The sequence below is a fragment of the Echeneis naucrates genome, chromosome 23, assembly GCF_900963305.1.
Source record: "Echeneis naucrates chromosome 23, fEcheNa1.1, whole genome shotgun sequence".
NCBI lineage: Eukaryota > Metazoa > Chordata > Actinopteri > Carangiformes > Echeneidae > Echeneis > Echeneis naucrates.
This window is the reverse complement of record NC_042533.1, coordinates 9,939,300-9,956,030: the sequence shown is the minus strand read 5'-3', so window position 1 is coordinate 9,956,030 and position 16,731 is coordinate 9,939,300. Positions and strand designations below refer to the sequence as shown.

The 16,731-nt window shown below is 41.0% G+C and overlaps 1 protein-coding gene and 1 non-coding gene across 3 annotated transcripts; both read right to left on the bottom strand.

Annotated features, from left to right (window-relative positions):
• Positions 1-1,665: 1,665 nt before the first annotated feature.
• brd1a (bromodomain containing 1a) lies at positions 1,666-15,855 on the bottom strand. 2 transcript variants are annotated; one of them, XM_029494770.1, is made up of 13 exons: positions 15,267-15,855; positions 13,022-14,441; positions 12,489-12,657; positions 12,026-12,157; positions 11,776-11,904; positions 10,282-10,594; positions 9,885-10,193; positions 7,666-8,256; positions 7,047-7,188; positions 6,341-6,474; positions 5,309-5,418; positions 4,701-4,855; positions 1,666-3,431 (listed from the first exon to the last, which is right to left on the bottom strand). In XM_029494770.1, exons 2-13 carry the CDS (start codon positions 14,422-14,424, stop codon positions 3,248-3,250), a joined length of 3,771 nt encoding a protein of 1,256 aa, XP_029350630.1. In that variant the 5' UTR covers positions 14,425-14,441; positions 15,267-15,855; the 3' UTR covers positions 1,666-3,247. The 2 variants fall into 2 exon arrangements, with proteins under 2 accessions (XP_029350630.1, XP_029350631.1); XM_029494771.1 differs by having other exon boundaries at positions 12,501-12,657; positions 15,267-15,854.
• Positions 10,859-10,931, bottom strand: trnak-cuu (transfer RNA lysine (anticodon CUU)). The gene has a single exon. It is a non-coding gene; the product is annotated as a tRNA-Lys (tRNA).
• Positions 15,856-16,731: the final 876 nt, after the last annotated feature.

The following is a 16,731-nucleotide window of genomic DNA, read 5'->3' as shown; positions in this document are numbered from 1 at the left end:
TTTCAGCATGGCCTGAAGGTGGCTTTCTATATCACAAGGCCATTACAGGCTCATTTAATCTCCATAAACCTGCTTTACCTCTCTGAATGTCAGTAGCTTGAAATAATAAATGATGGATTGGCTTAAGTAAAAATTGCATATTTCAACAGTTTTCGGCCAGATTTGCATCTCAGGCGTGTCGTGCTTTGGCCTTTTCGGGTGCACTTATGAATGAACCTGAACTAACTCCACAAGTGTGACGGTGAGGCTTCTGCCAACACAGCTGCGTTTCCATTCACACGCCTCCATGTTTGTTTGGCCAAGTATCTGAATATTAGCATATAAACAAATAAAACAATTAATGGTTAAATTGTCTGTCACTCTCTGCGAGGGGGGAAAAAAAGAAAATGTAGGGAGGGAGAGGAGCGGCCAGTGATTGTCATTAAGGCACTTTTAGCTGAGCTGGAGGAGAGAAGGCGCCAAAACCAGCAGCCATGTCCTCAAACTGATTTAGCATTAATTGACATTCCATCTAATCGGTGCATTCAGGGTTTGAACACAGCCATGAAAGCGGTTTTATGTGCTGAATGCTGATGTTTGCCTGAGGGGGAGGAAGAAGGTAGGGCCCAGCCCCGCAGGTGGATGCTCAGGTATGTCGCCTTTGCAAACAGCTTCCTGACAAAATGGAGATTTTTGTGTGGAGCCCTAGCGCCTCCCTGTGGAAGGAGTCAAAATGTCTGCCTCTTCCTGTTCAACTCATGATGAATTAATTTATCTTTTTTGTTTTTTAGAACATCCCCCCGACCCCCCCAGCTTTATTTATTATTATTTTACATTTTCACGTTTATAGGTGTGTTCGGTGTAAACCTAATTTTTATCTCTCCTTCGAAATTTTTGTTAAATCTTTTTAAAAGGTCCAAATAGGCAAAACTATAAATAAAATAAATTGCATATCGATGCATGAGTAAAAGAACTAATTTTACAGCAGCCATGATCACGTTACGTGCATTTTACTGATAATACATCAAAGTACTGTTTAGGATTGTTAGTTTAAATCACAGATCACAGACAGTTAATCAGGCTAACGCTTGCACAGCCAGTACTGATATACTGAAAATCTGCTGGAAAGCACTTGCAAACTGAGGAGTGAAAACTATAATGATTTCATGTCATTAAAGCATCTCAGGAGGCTCTTTAAACTAGCTATATAACCTTCTCGTCTGTTTACTGGTAACTGTGGAAATTAATCCTCATTAACTCAGCTTTACTTGCAATTTCAGAGAATTATACACAGAAGCCAGATTTAAAATAACAATTTGTTTCTATACATTTGGATTTTTTTTTTTTTTTTTAATCTATTTGATACTCATGTAAGATCAAATTGTCACAGTTTCATAACCTCGCCCATCTTTTCAACCCACATTATGAAGCTGGCAATCCATAAGTGGACAATAAGCATGGTATAGTGCCATATGGCAAGTGGTAGTCTACATTAGAGTCTGGCCTCTGCCAACCACGAAGGAGTGTACACATATAGTTTTATTATCAACTTGATTAGACTTTTTCAATTTAGAGCCTTTTGGTAATTGCACAGTGAGTTGAGCTGTTTAATTTGAATCAAAAAGAGAATTATGAATAAGTGTTTCAGCTCTTTTCACTAAGAAAGATTACTTAAAAAAAAAAAGCTGCATTAATATTTGTAGTTTATTTTTGTTTTGCTACAAAAAAAACCAGTCCCAGCAATATTCCATATGACCTGATTAAAAAAACTACTACAGTTAAGTACAAAAGAAATATAGCAAAACTACCCAATGCTACCCAGAAAAAAATAAGCAATAGTATAAAATGAAATGTCTTGGAAGTCTACATCTACAAAAAAAATTAGAAAAGGTTACTTAAAAAGAAGGCAAGTATCCACCACAAAATGTGCCACTTTACCACAATCAGTTTGCACGTCTTTCCTTGAAAATAAAGTAATGCAAATACTTTACAATAAGTTAACGCAGGCACATCTCCCTACAACTACAGCAAAACCAAGTAACAGTCAAATGTATCACATAAAAATACACCTTTTTTTCTTTTTTTGGCAACAATTTCACACATCACTCAGAAAAATTAATCAGGAAAAAACATCTGGGTAGCAACATTTTTGGTTTCTTGAGAACAATATACGTTCTGTGTCCACAACATCAGACTGCCTGTATGAGCTTCAGAGACTTACATATTGTATAATTGTATTCAAATCATATAAATATATATGAACAAAAATATACTAAAACTATTTTTATACAAAAAGGATTAATGCCAAATGGAAGCTTACGATTATAAACTTCAATAACTTAAAAAGAAAATGAAAAAGGGAATACTTCATACTTTTCAGAAACATGACATTTAGCCCTAATCTTCTTAATACTAAGGCTTATGCCTTTTTTTTTTTATTCTTCTTGATCATACAGCATTGGCAAAACAGCACTCACACCTTAGTGCCAAGAATGTATCAAGTATAAATACTAAGAAAACTTCTGTACAGTACCCATTTATGTCAAAACTACAAAATAAGTTAGTGTCAGGCAGCTGTACAGATTATTTACAGTTTAAATACAAAATAAGATTCGTAAATGGAGATGACTTCAGTATATAAACGAGACCTTGATATAAACGTAAGCTGTGGTTGAATCATCAGTTGATTCAGTGCAACTGAATGTATACAGGAAGTGTACATTTTTAATCGTTTAACGACTGCACCAGCAACTGGTTGCTTCTTTTTCAGTAACCTGTAACAGAAATGATGATTGGCAATTGCCAAAGTAACAGTCAGAGTGGAAAAACTTAATTGGCTGTAGCCAAATTGTAACAACTGGTGTCACTTTTTTTTTCTGTCTTGCTACCAATTGTTGACACCAAACTGTACAGAAACAATCTCTAAAGTTTTTTGCCATTATGTCATAAATGAAGGTGGGAGTGATGACTAGTGGAGTGAGGATGGGAGTGACAAAATGGGAGCAGTCTCTGAGCACAGTTACAAGCCTGGAGGTGGAGTAGACACACACATTCACATTCAGCAGCAGCCGTATCCCATCGGCACATGGTAGGAGTGTGTACGAGTAGGAATGGATGAGGAGAAGACACCACCTGTTACAGCAGGTGCCCAGTAAACATTTGAGTCTCCTGCAGAGACAGAGAGAAGAGAAGGGAGGGGTGGTATTTGGTACAGGAGAGGTACAAGTGTGTGTTTTTGTGTGTGAGGGGAGAGAGCCAGCGAATGTCATCAGTCCACGTCGCTGAGGTCGCTGACTGGCTCGTCCTGCACTATGCTCAGGTGGTTCATGGCACGGCTGAAGGCGATCTGGACAGCCTTACGGATGCTGGATGTGCGTCCCTCCATCATTTTAATCTTGTCTATGGTCTTGTCCATCCCAAGAGGAACCATCTTTGATCTAGGAAGCCATTGCCTGAAGGGGAAGAGTGAGAACTGGCATTACATCATCTTAACAGTGTCTACGACTGAAAGTTTTCTCCCTTCAACTTTTTTTTTTTTCATGTTTTATTACTTTTCACAAAAAATTTGATTGATTTTACAGAACTGCGGATAATTGGTAATAAAACACAGATTTCTTTTTGTTATTTGAGTTAATTCTGTTATTCAGATTTATTAGATCACGTTGTCGTATATTTTTTATGTAGCAGCTATTTGTCTTAGAATAATATATTATGTTTGACGTGAAAAGAAATTCCTTTTTTAGCAATATCTTCTTTCCATTTTGCATAGTGACTTCTCGTGGAGCACTGCATGTCTGATAAAGCCACTTTCTTCTCCAAAAATCAGGCCAAATTCATGCCTAATCAGAAAAAAATATGTTGTTCCATAGCTGAACTGCCATTAAATGTATCAAGGGACTGCAAGAAATAACTTTTTTTTTTTTACAGTAATGAATACATTTCTGACTTTAAAATGTTGCCATGATGATCATTGATTGGGGTGGGCTTCAGTTCGTGAGCATGCAGATTAAAAAAAGTTTGACTTGGTTACAAATATGCCAACAGTCATTCCTGGCATTCAACTAGAACACTGACAGAAATAGAAAAAATAATAATCCTTAAATGCTTCCATTCCTATTATTATTGTGACGGAATGCTCTTCTTGAGTCATCTGCCAATAAATCAGCAAGAGGAGAAGTTAGTTTTATGCATATCTGACTAGGCTACTGCAGATATGAGGGACTTTCTGCCACACTGATCTGCTGTATAAGAACTGACTTAAGTTTTGGGTTGAACCAGTACGATGGTGGCATCACTGAGGTATTGATACGCTTTCTTTATATTAAAGTTCATATACACAAGCATAAGCACAGGTTCCTGCAAGTTTTTCTTTCCAGGAAAATAGGACATATCTCAGTTAGGAAAGGTAAAACGTTTGAAAATGTTAGTGGAATAACATTTAATGTAAACATGGTTTGTTAAAGAATATAATCTAAAACCAGCCATTAAAACATGGAATACATATCAGATAAAAAGGTGTGTACGGCCTCTTCCTGCCTACAGACTAAAAAACATTTTCCTGGTAATGAGTTCAGGGGGAAATTTTCCTATTGCTCCTGAAGTGCATGTCACTTGTTTTGTTGTGACACAACCACAGGAGAATAATGATCAGCTGATTGACAGGTTGACAGGTTTAGAAACCTGTGGCAGCTTGAATCACTTCTTCCGACGGCAGCACTCACCAGCTGCGCTTGTTGTCGAAGAAGAGGACGAGGTAGAGTTTCTCTTCGGCTTTGTACTGCATCTGCTCTCCTATGCGGAGCACGTCCATGGGGGGCATGGGAATGGACACCCCGTTGTGCTGGCAGCCCACACGTGGCATGTGGGGGTCGATGATCTACACACAGCAGGGGAGGCAAGTGTGGGGTTACGTACACATGCTCACAAATTGAAACGCATTGCAAAAATACAGGAGGGGGTTAGTCAAGTCACTCAGAATTAGTCAAGCATTACGATGTCTACAGTATGCAGTACAAACACACACACACCCACAGACACAAATGCATGCAGCTTGTGGCAGTAATTTGTCCTTTCATGCTAAGGTCAAATTCAAAAAAGTGAAAGGCTGCCACCTAGAGGAAAAGCACAGACGATTACTGAAAATTAGCTGAAAATTGGGCAGTTGTCTCCGAAAGGAACAGCTGTAGTGAAACTATTGCTTCATCATGTGAGACAAGAGTGTCATAATTAACTCCCAATGTGTCCCAAATTGAAGAGATGACAACAAAATGTCAGTGAGAAAGAGACTTTAGTCAATGAGTGTCATGCTTTCTCTCCCACAAACACTCACCAAAGCTGGGTAGGAAGGGTATCCACTACATTTGGCCCAAACTAGCTTTAGGGGTTCCAATGCAACTGTTGCAGCACTAGCGGGCATCCAGATATTGCTGTTGCCAACCTCTATGGAAGCGGGAACAACACCAAACAAGTTATGTGTGGGTTTAAACACATCTCCAAAGCCATGCTTTAAGTGAATAGCAAACAGCAAATCGGGGTGGGAAATGAACTTTTCTATTTAAGAGCCATTGTGAATGACAGATATTAAAATTTACCAACCACTTGCACTGTTTAATCTGCCAAATATGAATTTCAGGCAAGGGAATAATCTCCAGATGCTGACTGGTTACTTGCCATGGTGGCGGATAAAGCACAAAGACTCACTGGTCACTGCCAAAAGCCACAAGAACTTGGCTGTAGCTGCTGTTTATTTCCAAACCTGTTTGTCATAAATATCAGGTGTCTGCAAGTTCAGTCAAATGAAATTCCTAAGACCAGATTGATACTGAAGTCTGAAAGAAATATAGTGTCCAGCCAAACAGGTCAAATAACTGCACCTTTCAGACATTACATGATATAATTTAAGGCTTTTTTAGAAACCTAAGAGTTGCAGACATCTGGAAACATGCACTGCTATTAATATTACTACTTCTACTACTGTATTGGTTTCTTATAAGCCAAGTGGGCAAGACTGCAACAGTCTACAATAAATGTGTTTTGTTTTAAATCATAATTAGATCAGAAATCCCCCTGATAGCGGTACCTAAATGATTTTCATTCATTATTCTGTGCTAGTTGTGTTTCATTTCAAATGACAAAAAGTAGTGTTTCAGTGATAATTCCAATGCCTAAGTTTGTCTCCAAAACCCAAAGGTCAAGTTTGTGTGCAAAGAAAATCACCAGATCCTCATGGCTGAGAGGGGGTTCTTGAATTCCTTGCAAAACATGTTTATTGTATGAGATGTACAAAATGCTCTAGCTCACAAATAAGTTTATTTCAAGTGCTGATTCATTTGTTTAATGCGTGCAGTTTGTTTTGACTCACCAGCAGCGATTCGTGCTGCTTTTGCAAAGTTTCCGGTTTCGATACAGGCGATTAATTCGCTCTTATCGTCCACAGTGTTTCTCCGGACCAGGGCAGGCTTCCCCTTCCCACATTTCGGAAGACTGAGAATGGTGCTGGAAACAAGACAGAGGACAAACAAGCAGGAAAGTTTAGTTACAAATTTGAGGCAGCGATGGCACCTAATTGAGGGATGGAACAGACGCTGCTATGAAACAGGTGTTCCGGGCATGTGGAGAGTTGAGCATGGCATTTATACAATTTGCATCAACTGGACAGGTCATTCTTTGGTTTTATTTACCACTGACTCATTAAAGACATAGAGCTAGGCAATAATAGGCAATAATTGGCTGCTAATCCATTTTATTTAAAGTTCAAAAAGTTTGCTCTCTAGGAAACAATTGTGTGACTCCATTTCCACTGGAATCAAAATAATTGTAATTGGCTCTTCATTGGTTGCCACTTGCAGCGTCTGAGCATATTTGCATAAAGTTGAGTCTCCCTCCACTTTTAAGTGGATGCATTTTGAGTTTGTGGAGCTCTACAGCACTGAACAACAGCTTGTTAGGCTCTGCCTTTAGTGGGCCGGCGTATATTAGTCATGGTTGCTCCATTCATGTTTTGCTGCTGATCCCCAGTTACAAAATTGCCAAAAAAGAACAAACATTTGTTTCCCTTTGTGGATTACCTGGTGCTTCCTGGCAGGCTGCTACATGAAGAGATGGAGGACTCAGAAGCACAGCGTCTTCGTGGCTCCACAGGTCTACTGGTTCTGCTTGGCTCTTCTAGCTCCTTCTCTTCCTCTACTTCCAGGAAACCACTTGACAGACCTGAGAGAACACACAGCACAAAGTCACAGCCAATCAACATTATGCTGCACCGAATCTGTCAAATGTTGTTCTATTCACATCAGCAGCAGGTTGCCCAGCCAACCTCTAATCTAATTTAAGCAAACAGATGTAAAAGAGCAAACAAGTCTGTGTAGCTACAGACTGCTGTGCTGTTTGGAAGGTGACTGTGATGACTTGTAAACACTGTAACAGCTAATTGTGATGTTTGCCCTGTCAGTTTCAGCGGTTAGCAACAGAGCGTAGTAGTATTTATTTGATTTAATTTCATCAGTCAAATCAATCAAATTTTCACATACTGGCACTCAAAAATAATATTAAGCCAAGGAAAAACTGGAGAAAGTTCACAGTTTGTGGTGAGACACATAAACTACTGATTTCACTGCCTGGCCAGACGTAACACATGGTTCATTTTAAAAGCCAAACTTTATCAACCTATTTTTCACTTTCACGTCTTACCAGTGTCAAGTCGTTTCACAGGAGACTCTCCCTCCGCTTCATGCTCTCCCTCTCCTCCCCCATCCTCCTCGCTTTCTTGGCTGCCACTGTGTTTCCTCTTCTTGCTGTGAAGTAGCGTCTCCAGCCTGGGTATGACCACAGAGAGGAAGGACTTGGAACCTAACTGTGCATCATCTTCATCTTCCCCTTCATCTTCGCCACCTTCTTTTCTATCCGTGCTGTCAGCTGCTTCATCTCCGCTCCTCGGGGGCTTGTGCGGACTGGAGGCCTTTGATTTGCGAAAGAGCACAGCGGTTCGGCGGTTAACGGTTCCTGTGGGCTCTGCAAGGGTGGACGTGGCCACAACGCTCACATCTCCATCTAGCAAAGAGTTTGGGAGGCAGTCACGTGAGTGGCCATTGAGGCGTGGGGTAGAGGAGAGTAGGTCTGGGATATCCTGATCAAATTTGACTCGTTTGCTGTGGGTCTTGTCATCACAGTCTGGACCTGCATCGATTGGTTTGAGGGTCGGGGGCTCAGGATCTGTGTCTGAGTGGATGAGCGGTGGTATAGAATCAGAGGGCTCCAGTTTAGGAGGAAGAGACTTGTCTCCTGTAGGCAGGAGAAAGAGAAAACCAAGTTTAAAGATGTAATTCTAAGTTGAATCAAAATAATTTAACCTACTAAGTAGAACACAGATTATTCTGACGATGGCAGCACAAAGGCTGTTTTCATGGTTATTGTTTATTATGCACCACACTTCTTTTCTTTTTGTACCGTGTATTATTCAGGCTTTAATGCACCATAGAAATTGTCTATAATACGTTTTATGGTAACGATAGCTGCAGAAAAACCTATTCATAAAAAGTAAAAATATAAACATAACAAAAGTCCATGACAAACACAAAAAATGACCTACAGTAGAATGCCATTAGCCACAGTAATATGCTGGAACATCCACATTCTGTCCTTGTGTCTGCAGAAATGCTGCCACTGCATAACATCATATGGCTTTTGGGTTTGTCATATAAGTAAAACTAGGGGCTATTTAGCATCACATTGAGGCACTTTTATAAATAAAAAATGAGAGCAAAATGACTTTTTCCCCTTTCTTTTTCCTGCACTAGATCATTATAATGCTCGCTTCATCAGACGTAATGCGACTCAGCCAGTGCTGCAAGTTAAAGCTTCAGGAAGCCTCTGCAGAGACACGGTGTATGACACAACACAACTGCTGTGTTATTAACAAGTTTGGAAATATTAACTGGTAAGTTTTTTTCTTTTTGGTGGTGAAAAATAATCATTGCTCAGGCCTATTCAGGGATCACTTCCAAGAAGACACAAGTGTGGTGTTAGCATTTAGTAAAACTTCTCTACAGCCAGGGCATAACCACCTTCTTCCTTATAAACCTTAAGTTATGACTGTCTGGTTCTGTGGAATAAAAAGTTACATTTTATGTTTAACTAAACCTCTTAAGCAATTATGTGTCTTACACTTAAAACTTTTCCTGAATAAATATTTAATTGTTTAAGATTGGGATTTAACCCTCAACTGCTATTATTTCAATGACAAAACGGTGAACAAAACACAAACAATAACTGAATCCACAGAGTAGTCTGGACACAAACCTGTATATTGCTCAATCTGCAATGAACTTCAAACTTTTATAGACCTCATAATATTTGCCCAACCCATTCTGTGCCAATTAAGACCTACTTTAATGGTGCCATAACAAATCTAAAGTGTGTGTGTGTGTGTGTGTGTCAATGTCCCCGAAGTTACAATAATTCCATTTATAAGACAATAAAGAAGGATTTGAGCCTTGTGCTAGGTTTGCAAAATAATTGGGAATTTTTTGCCACATTAGATTTGATCAAATACCAACAGTTCTGTCGTGTTTTTTCCACAGATGTTCTCCTCCATACAACAGGGAAAGGTTTGGTAATGGTCACATACCAGCCTGCAAATTTGACTGAATCATCATTTTGTCAGGGGCTGTAACTGCACTATGAATGAACCATGCAAAGCAGCAAAGATGACAAAGATGTATTTCTGTGCATATGGAAACGTCTGTGTCATGCGACTGTTTTGCTCTGTGAGGTTACGTCTGGGGCAAGGGCCTAATCTCTGACCTCTGGCATGAGTTTCAGGGTATTGAACATATGTGTTTCTCTTTAAAAATCAGAGGCTCTGTGACAAGCTCAGCATCAGCCAGAGAATGAAAAAAATTCAGACATACCCTCATCATCTGGAAGATGTCCATTGGGCTTCAGTCTCTCTTCTTTAGGCCTACTAATTTCTGGACCTGATGAGGATGGTGCTGATGTGGAGGGAGTTGTTGAGGAAGGACAGTGGTGGGAGGGTAGAACTCTTTTTAGGGTCATTTCATTGCGAACATCATTGATGGTCTTTTTGAGCAGCTTGAGCCTTTTGCTACGAGAGGGGCTTGACTTCATGGCACAGGTCAGGTCAAATTTCTCCAGTAGTTGCTGCAGCTGCTTGTCCAGAGACAAATGCTCTCGATTGGCTGGTACGAGTAGGCGGTCAACTGTGGAAATAATTTAACAATTTTATCAGTGATCCAACAGTTACCTGCCTTGGCTCAAACTACATATGACAAAGAATGGTCCCCTTACCGTCCTCCCAAGAAAAGGATGGTGGTGCTTTGATTTCTGGAGCCTCTGTAAGATGCATGCCACTTTCTGTGTCAAAGCCAATTTTCTCCACATCACGCCGGGCCTTTCTGAGCAGAGCCCCACCCTGATCTCGGAGGCGGACAGCAGCCCGGTAGAAATAGGTGTCCTTGGAATTATACTTCATGCAGTTTTCAATAATGAGGTTGAAGTCATTCTCAAACTGTTCAAAGTTGTTATAAGCCTGGGCATCGATTCGCTGCCGCATGGTGGAGAAGTCCATGGGGTGTTTGATGTGATCAAGGTAGTCTGGCACCTACAGTAAGCACCACATTTAATGAATTATTATTACATTCATTCACACATGCAAAAGAAATTTTGTATGTTGCATGATTAGTCGTCATTCTCAAGAGTTATTTGAACATTTTAGGTTAAGAGTGCAGCAACAGTGTTCCATACTTTTGTACAACAGTACAAAATCTTTAACCTGAGGAAAAATTTTACTAACAGCACTTTCTGCACGTGGAAAGATAAACAGAAAAAATGCCAGCTATTAAATGCATTCGTCTTCTAAAAGTCACGCCCAACGTGGGGCTCGAACCCACGACCCTGAGATTAAGAGTCTCATGCTCTACCGACTGAGCTAGCCGGGCCTCCAGAGGTAAGAACCTTTCACCTTTTAAAGAAGTCACCATCTACCAGCAACCCTTGAGCTCAAGTTACACATTCCAGTTACCAGCACATCACATTTCTCTGGCCTGTCTACACAAGGCGGGGGTGGATTTATGACCTCAGTCCCTTCAGTCACCGCTTGGTGAATTAAGAGGGTGTTTGAGTGTTAAAGTGATATGAGTAACTGTAACTTTTAATAGACCAAAAAGTAAACAAGGTTCCTTCTCACTAAGTAAAAGTAGTCTGATGTCTTAATGATGTTTGTTGTGTCTGAACTCTTAAATATTAGCAGACCTCATATTAGTTCAGAACATGTGTATAGTTGGTTTGGGGGAAACTGTGAGTTCATACATCTGTGCATGACTTACACTAAAATCCACATTATAATTAATGGCATTAAAAAACTGTTACTAACCAGCTTAGTAGCAAATCAGGCAGAAAAACAAGCAAATAGACCCAGCATCCAGCTGTGGGCTTTCATCCCAACAACAACCAAGCAGCAAAATGCCAGAGGCTCTATTGAAATATGAACCAGCAAGTCTCTCTGAATGTTGCCTTGTGCTCACTTAAATCCTAATCATCATTTCTTAAAGTTATGATAAAATGGTAAAATGTGCCAACAATGAAGAAAGTAAATCTCAGATAAAAAATCCCACATAACAAAAACCCATAAATATCCTTTACGGGTATATACTGTGAAACTGTTCTGTGCACAAAATAACAGTTTTCACACACATTCATATTCTTAGAGAGGAAGATTTAGCAGTCAATATGTGGAAAACATCAAAAAATAAAATAAAATCATATTTTTGTTGCAAAGCTCACCTCATTGACATCAACTGGCTGGGCAAAGATCCTGGCTTGATCTTTTGTCTGAAGCTGATCCAAAAGAGCTCTAAGTAAAATACTGAAGGGTGTCAGCTGCATCTCTAGGAGGGTCTCCTGTAGCTTCATCTACAACACAATACAAAGAGAAACTTTAGAAGATCAGGTTGGTTAACTTATTTTACAGATTTTTTTTTTTGTCCATTGGTGCAATATGAATATTCAGGAGACTCTGTCCACCCACTCCTACCTCTTCTCTCTTGAGCTTCTCCCTCTTGCGGATTAACTCTAGCAGCAGACGGGCCCTCTCCAGGTCATGACGGAGACGGTGCCATTCCTTCAATTGGTCCTTTAATGCCCTGCTCTCCTCCTCACTCTGCCTCTGAAGAGGACATTGAAATAAACATACATACATTAAAGTAGATAACAGAATAGAAATTGAACAATTTGCATAAAGGCTTTATGGACAACCAATATCCATAAAGTCAAGTAAACTATTAATTTATGGCCCACAGATCCACACCAACATGTCAACACACATTATCAAACATCTTTTTCAAAACAGTAACAAAGTCCTGATGAACATACATTTAAAACTATTACGGTTTTGCGAATACCTGAAATTGGTGGCTGTGTGAATAACACATGAAGTTCTACAAACTACTGAGGTAAAAAACAAAATGAAGACTGAAAGTCTTCTGAGGTTGACTGACTGATGAACAAACCGGTTGCACATTCTTCTGAGACTGCAGGCTTGTCTGAAGACGTCTGATGAGGGGAAGTCCGTTCCTGGATTGCCTCTTTAGTGTCCAGTAATTTAGGACCAGCTCCACAAATGCTTTTTTCTTCTGGATTGACACCTGGTTCAGAATAGTTTGTAACCTTGGGGAACCAGGAAGACAATTTTTAGACAGAGAGATCCAGAAAGCAATGGCAACATGTCTACCCCAAATATCACAAGCTGCTGTTAGCTGTTATGCGGTTAAGTTTTAGAGAACAGATGACATAAATGGCTGTGGATTGGCTTTGGTTGTCCATCTCATGGTAATTTTAAACTTCACAACTAAACCTAGAAACAGGCAGAATTAACGCAAACTTTATCTTGTCCACAATAACAAGCAGATGAGTGCAGAATGTAAATATTAGCCAGTGTCAGCCGGTACACCCTTCAATACCAAGGCTTAGTAGATCTATAACTATAAATTGCTGATGCCAATCTTCACAGACTCAGAAAGCAACTAAGTACCTGTGAGCAGGAAAAGTAGGCACAGTCGCAGGGGTTGCTGCCTCTTCCTCAACGTCAGGCTCAGACCTCTTGCTCTTACTCTTTTTCTTCAGCTTTCCTTTTGACTTTCCTTGACCAGCAGCTCTCCCCTTGGCCACTTTCTTACATAGTCCATTTTTGAGTTTGACGTGGTCATAAATTGTAAGAGGCCTCCTTACACACCCATTAGGTGTGTGAGCTCCACAGTAGGCTGTCTTTTTCACAGAGAAGGTGGGCTCTCCTGTTTCGGTTACCTCTTTGATTGGTTCCATCTTCATAAAGAGGCCACCCTTTTGTGCACAGCTGACATGAAAGGCGCTGTAACAGTTGGCTTTGTGGCACTGAATGCATGCCCCAACACCTTTTTCCTTGCAGAGGTAGCATGTGAGCTTCCAGCGGGCTGGAGGTATGTGGCCGACACCATCAATGGGTTCAATGAAAGTGGTGTTGGAAAAGCCAACCTCTGGGACCCAGAGGGCGCACACCACGTGGCCCCAGCGGTCATCCTCTGTCTTTTTGACTGCTCCTCCCTTGTTGGGACAAAGGACACAGTCTGCGGGCTGAGTGGGTGACTGGTGGCAGTGTCTGCACAGCCACTGGCCCTCAGGAATGTAAGGGACACCGTAGCATTCCTGATGCACAGCCACATTGCACATGTCACAAAATAAGATTGCATTGCTGTTGTGACACTCACCATCCATGCAGATGCAACAGACAGCATCCTCATCAATCGGAGCTTGCTTTTCACTGCGTTGATCCAGGCTTTCCAAATACAATTCTTTCTCAAAGCGGTCAACAAGAAACTCAAAAACATTGTGAGAGACCTGACTGACCCCTTCGCTTCGACGTTTCTCATTGACCAAATCTAGCCAGGCGTAATCTTCCTCATCCATGTCATATTCCGTCTCCTCATCCAGCTCTTCGTCAGTTTTCTCTATGTATTTATAAAAGGCAGCTGGACGCTTAGGAACTGCTGGAAGGTTATATTCTACTGTACGGAACTTGGGCTCTGGAAGCTTTGGTCCTGCGTTACCACTGGCATGATGGCCAGCTCCTTCCCCGTGACCAGTGATTCCCAGCGCAGCGTTTTTCTTCTCCTGGTTGTTTTTTAACCTCACTGACCTCAGGAGGACCTGCTGCTGTGGTTTCTCTGCATTTTCTTTATTGCTGGTGCACTCCATCATCTCCTGCACCATGGGGTCATCATCTGAGATCACGTCCAACTTATCATATATGCTGAGCCGATGAATGCGACCATCAATCTCAAATTCCACCATGCGCTGTGCTTGGGCGTAAGTCAAAATCTGCTTGTTTGGGGAAGGCTTGATGGGAGATGGCGGCCTCTGCGGCACCGCAATACGGTGCTGCCGAGCTTTCTTCTTCATCTTGCCGCTCCGTGTTGCTGTGGAGATACAGTTTTGGGGTTAGAGATTGCACGTCTTTCATGGTCACACAAGTAAGATCAAGGTCCACAGAGAAGAGGATGTATTTTCACATTTCCAGGACTAAACATTCTTACAATAATAAAACTAGCTTTTCAATAACAGCATGATATATGTTTATCAAAATAATGTTTCCCTTAAGTGTGAGATACTTAATAGTCCAGTTAATGTATTTGCTATGAAAATGTATCTGGTTTCCACAGAGGACTGAGTTTTTATTTTAATCTTTATTGGGCTTCTAAAGCAAAATATTGGAAGTAGATCTGACTGCATTATTATTTAAGAAGGAACTGATTTAATTACATTAAGAAAGTAAAGATATGGTGCAAGTTTCACTGATGCAAAAGCCTCAACCCTCAGTAAGCATCAATGTTTTTAGCTGTAACGTAGCAGCCAGCTCTTGAAAGCACTTTTGTCAGTGAGCTGGGATATTTCACTGACGTGGGAGGTTTCCGGATTGAGCATTTTAAATAGGACTGCGCAGAGTTTTGCACTTTCCCATTTGGCGCAGAGCTGCGTTTTGCTTTTTCCACTAAGGACTCACAGTCAAAGTGACCGAGTTGCTAACAATAACATTAGCCAGCCAGCTAACTAGCCAGGGGAGCTAGCCACCCCGCAAAGCGAGCAAATGGCGTCAAAGAAAACAAGGGCTATTTAAAAAAAACGACGCTGGTTGATTCCTACCACATGTGGGACATCGGACACACACAACGCAGATGCAGCCGATGCATTGTCGTCAGCAAACACGCCACGCAAAAAAGGCAAAATAAAACCAAAGCACGTACCTCGGATGCACGAACAGTTTTGCTAGCTGAGGAGGACGATAGCTAGCCAGCAGCCTTACAAAGCAATGGCGACACGGCCTGCTAAGCTGCTCTGAGTCCGCACGCAATGTTCTCATCCAACGGGCGATACTGGGCTCTTTTTTAGTTGGTAATAAAAGAAAAGGAGGCCTCCTTGGTGCCCGTGAGGTTTCAATGTGGAGTTCTGCACAGTTAATTGCTTTGTGGACCATTCATGGGCTGGAAGTCACTCTCGCTAGCTACAGGCGACCTGGAGCAGCACAAAACAGCAGCAGCACTACGGACGGGCTCGTCCCCCAACACAACAATGCGTTTCAGCAGACAACTCCCACCCGTACGCACTACCCGACGTGTGACGCCGGAGGTCATGTTGGTGGCGAGCCGTAGATCTAGCACAATAGCCCATCTGTCACACAATCAATGCATCGCCTTTTTGTCAATCCTCGCTCGCAACACACGACACAAAGCTCTAAACAAAGAGTGGAACCGGAACAGTGGTGCCTACTGAGTACATCTGATTCATCTCGGGTTTTTTATTTATTTATTTATTTATTTATTGCTCTTCGCTTCGAGATATTTAGTCATAACTAACGGAGATTAGTTTCAACCTGACGTGCTAGTCTGTATCAGGATGTGGGGAATTTGAATCAGCATTTTTTTTTCTCCTTCCTTTACTCTTGCTACACAGGACAGGCAGGCTATGCCCCACCCAGGCGGCCACTTCGACCCCGGCACAGCCCTGGGGGTCCAAAACAAACAAATAAAGAAAGGCCCATCAGAGCAATAGTACATTGGGGATATATGCACATGTACTGTAACCGTGGATGCATCAGAGGGGAGCAGACATTGATTCATTGAACAGCAAATATTAGTAAACACACATTGCCCAGGGTGTTATTCACTTTTGTGAGCCACAGTTTCAGACGCAGTAAAAGTAAATTGAATTGGGTCAGTGCACAAGCACTGTACTTTAAGAAATGTCCAAGATTTCACGATTTTAATTCATTTTTGTCCACAGTAGCGGACATTAGTTTTAGCTTGATTAATCCCATACTTTCGGACTCACCTGACGCACGCAGTTGTGCAGTTTGAATGTTTTATGTGTGACATCAGCGATGTCCTGTTGTCCACTGCAGTGCACGTTATAAAATTTTTATCAAAGTTAGGTTTTCTGTGAAATGTGTTCTTTGTCCCCCTACACTTAACTTATCCCACAAAAGTCAAAATGAAAACACTTTTTCCCCCTAGGTGTCAGCAGGATATAACATTAATTTATTATCATTGCATTATGCTCTCCTGTTATTATTTTAGTGTAGACTAAAAGTTAGTCACTATAAAATGTTCTGATGATAACTGTTGTATTTACAAATAAAAAAAAGACCACTCAAGTCTTTTCGATAACAGTGGCCTGTGTAAGTGAAATTAGTGACAGATCGTTGTAAAGCCC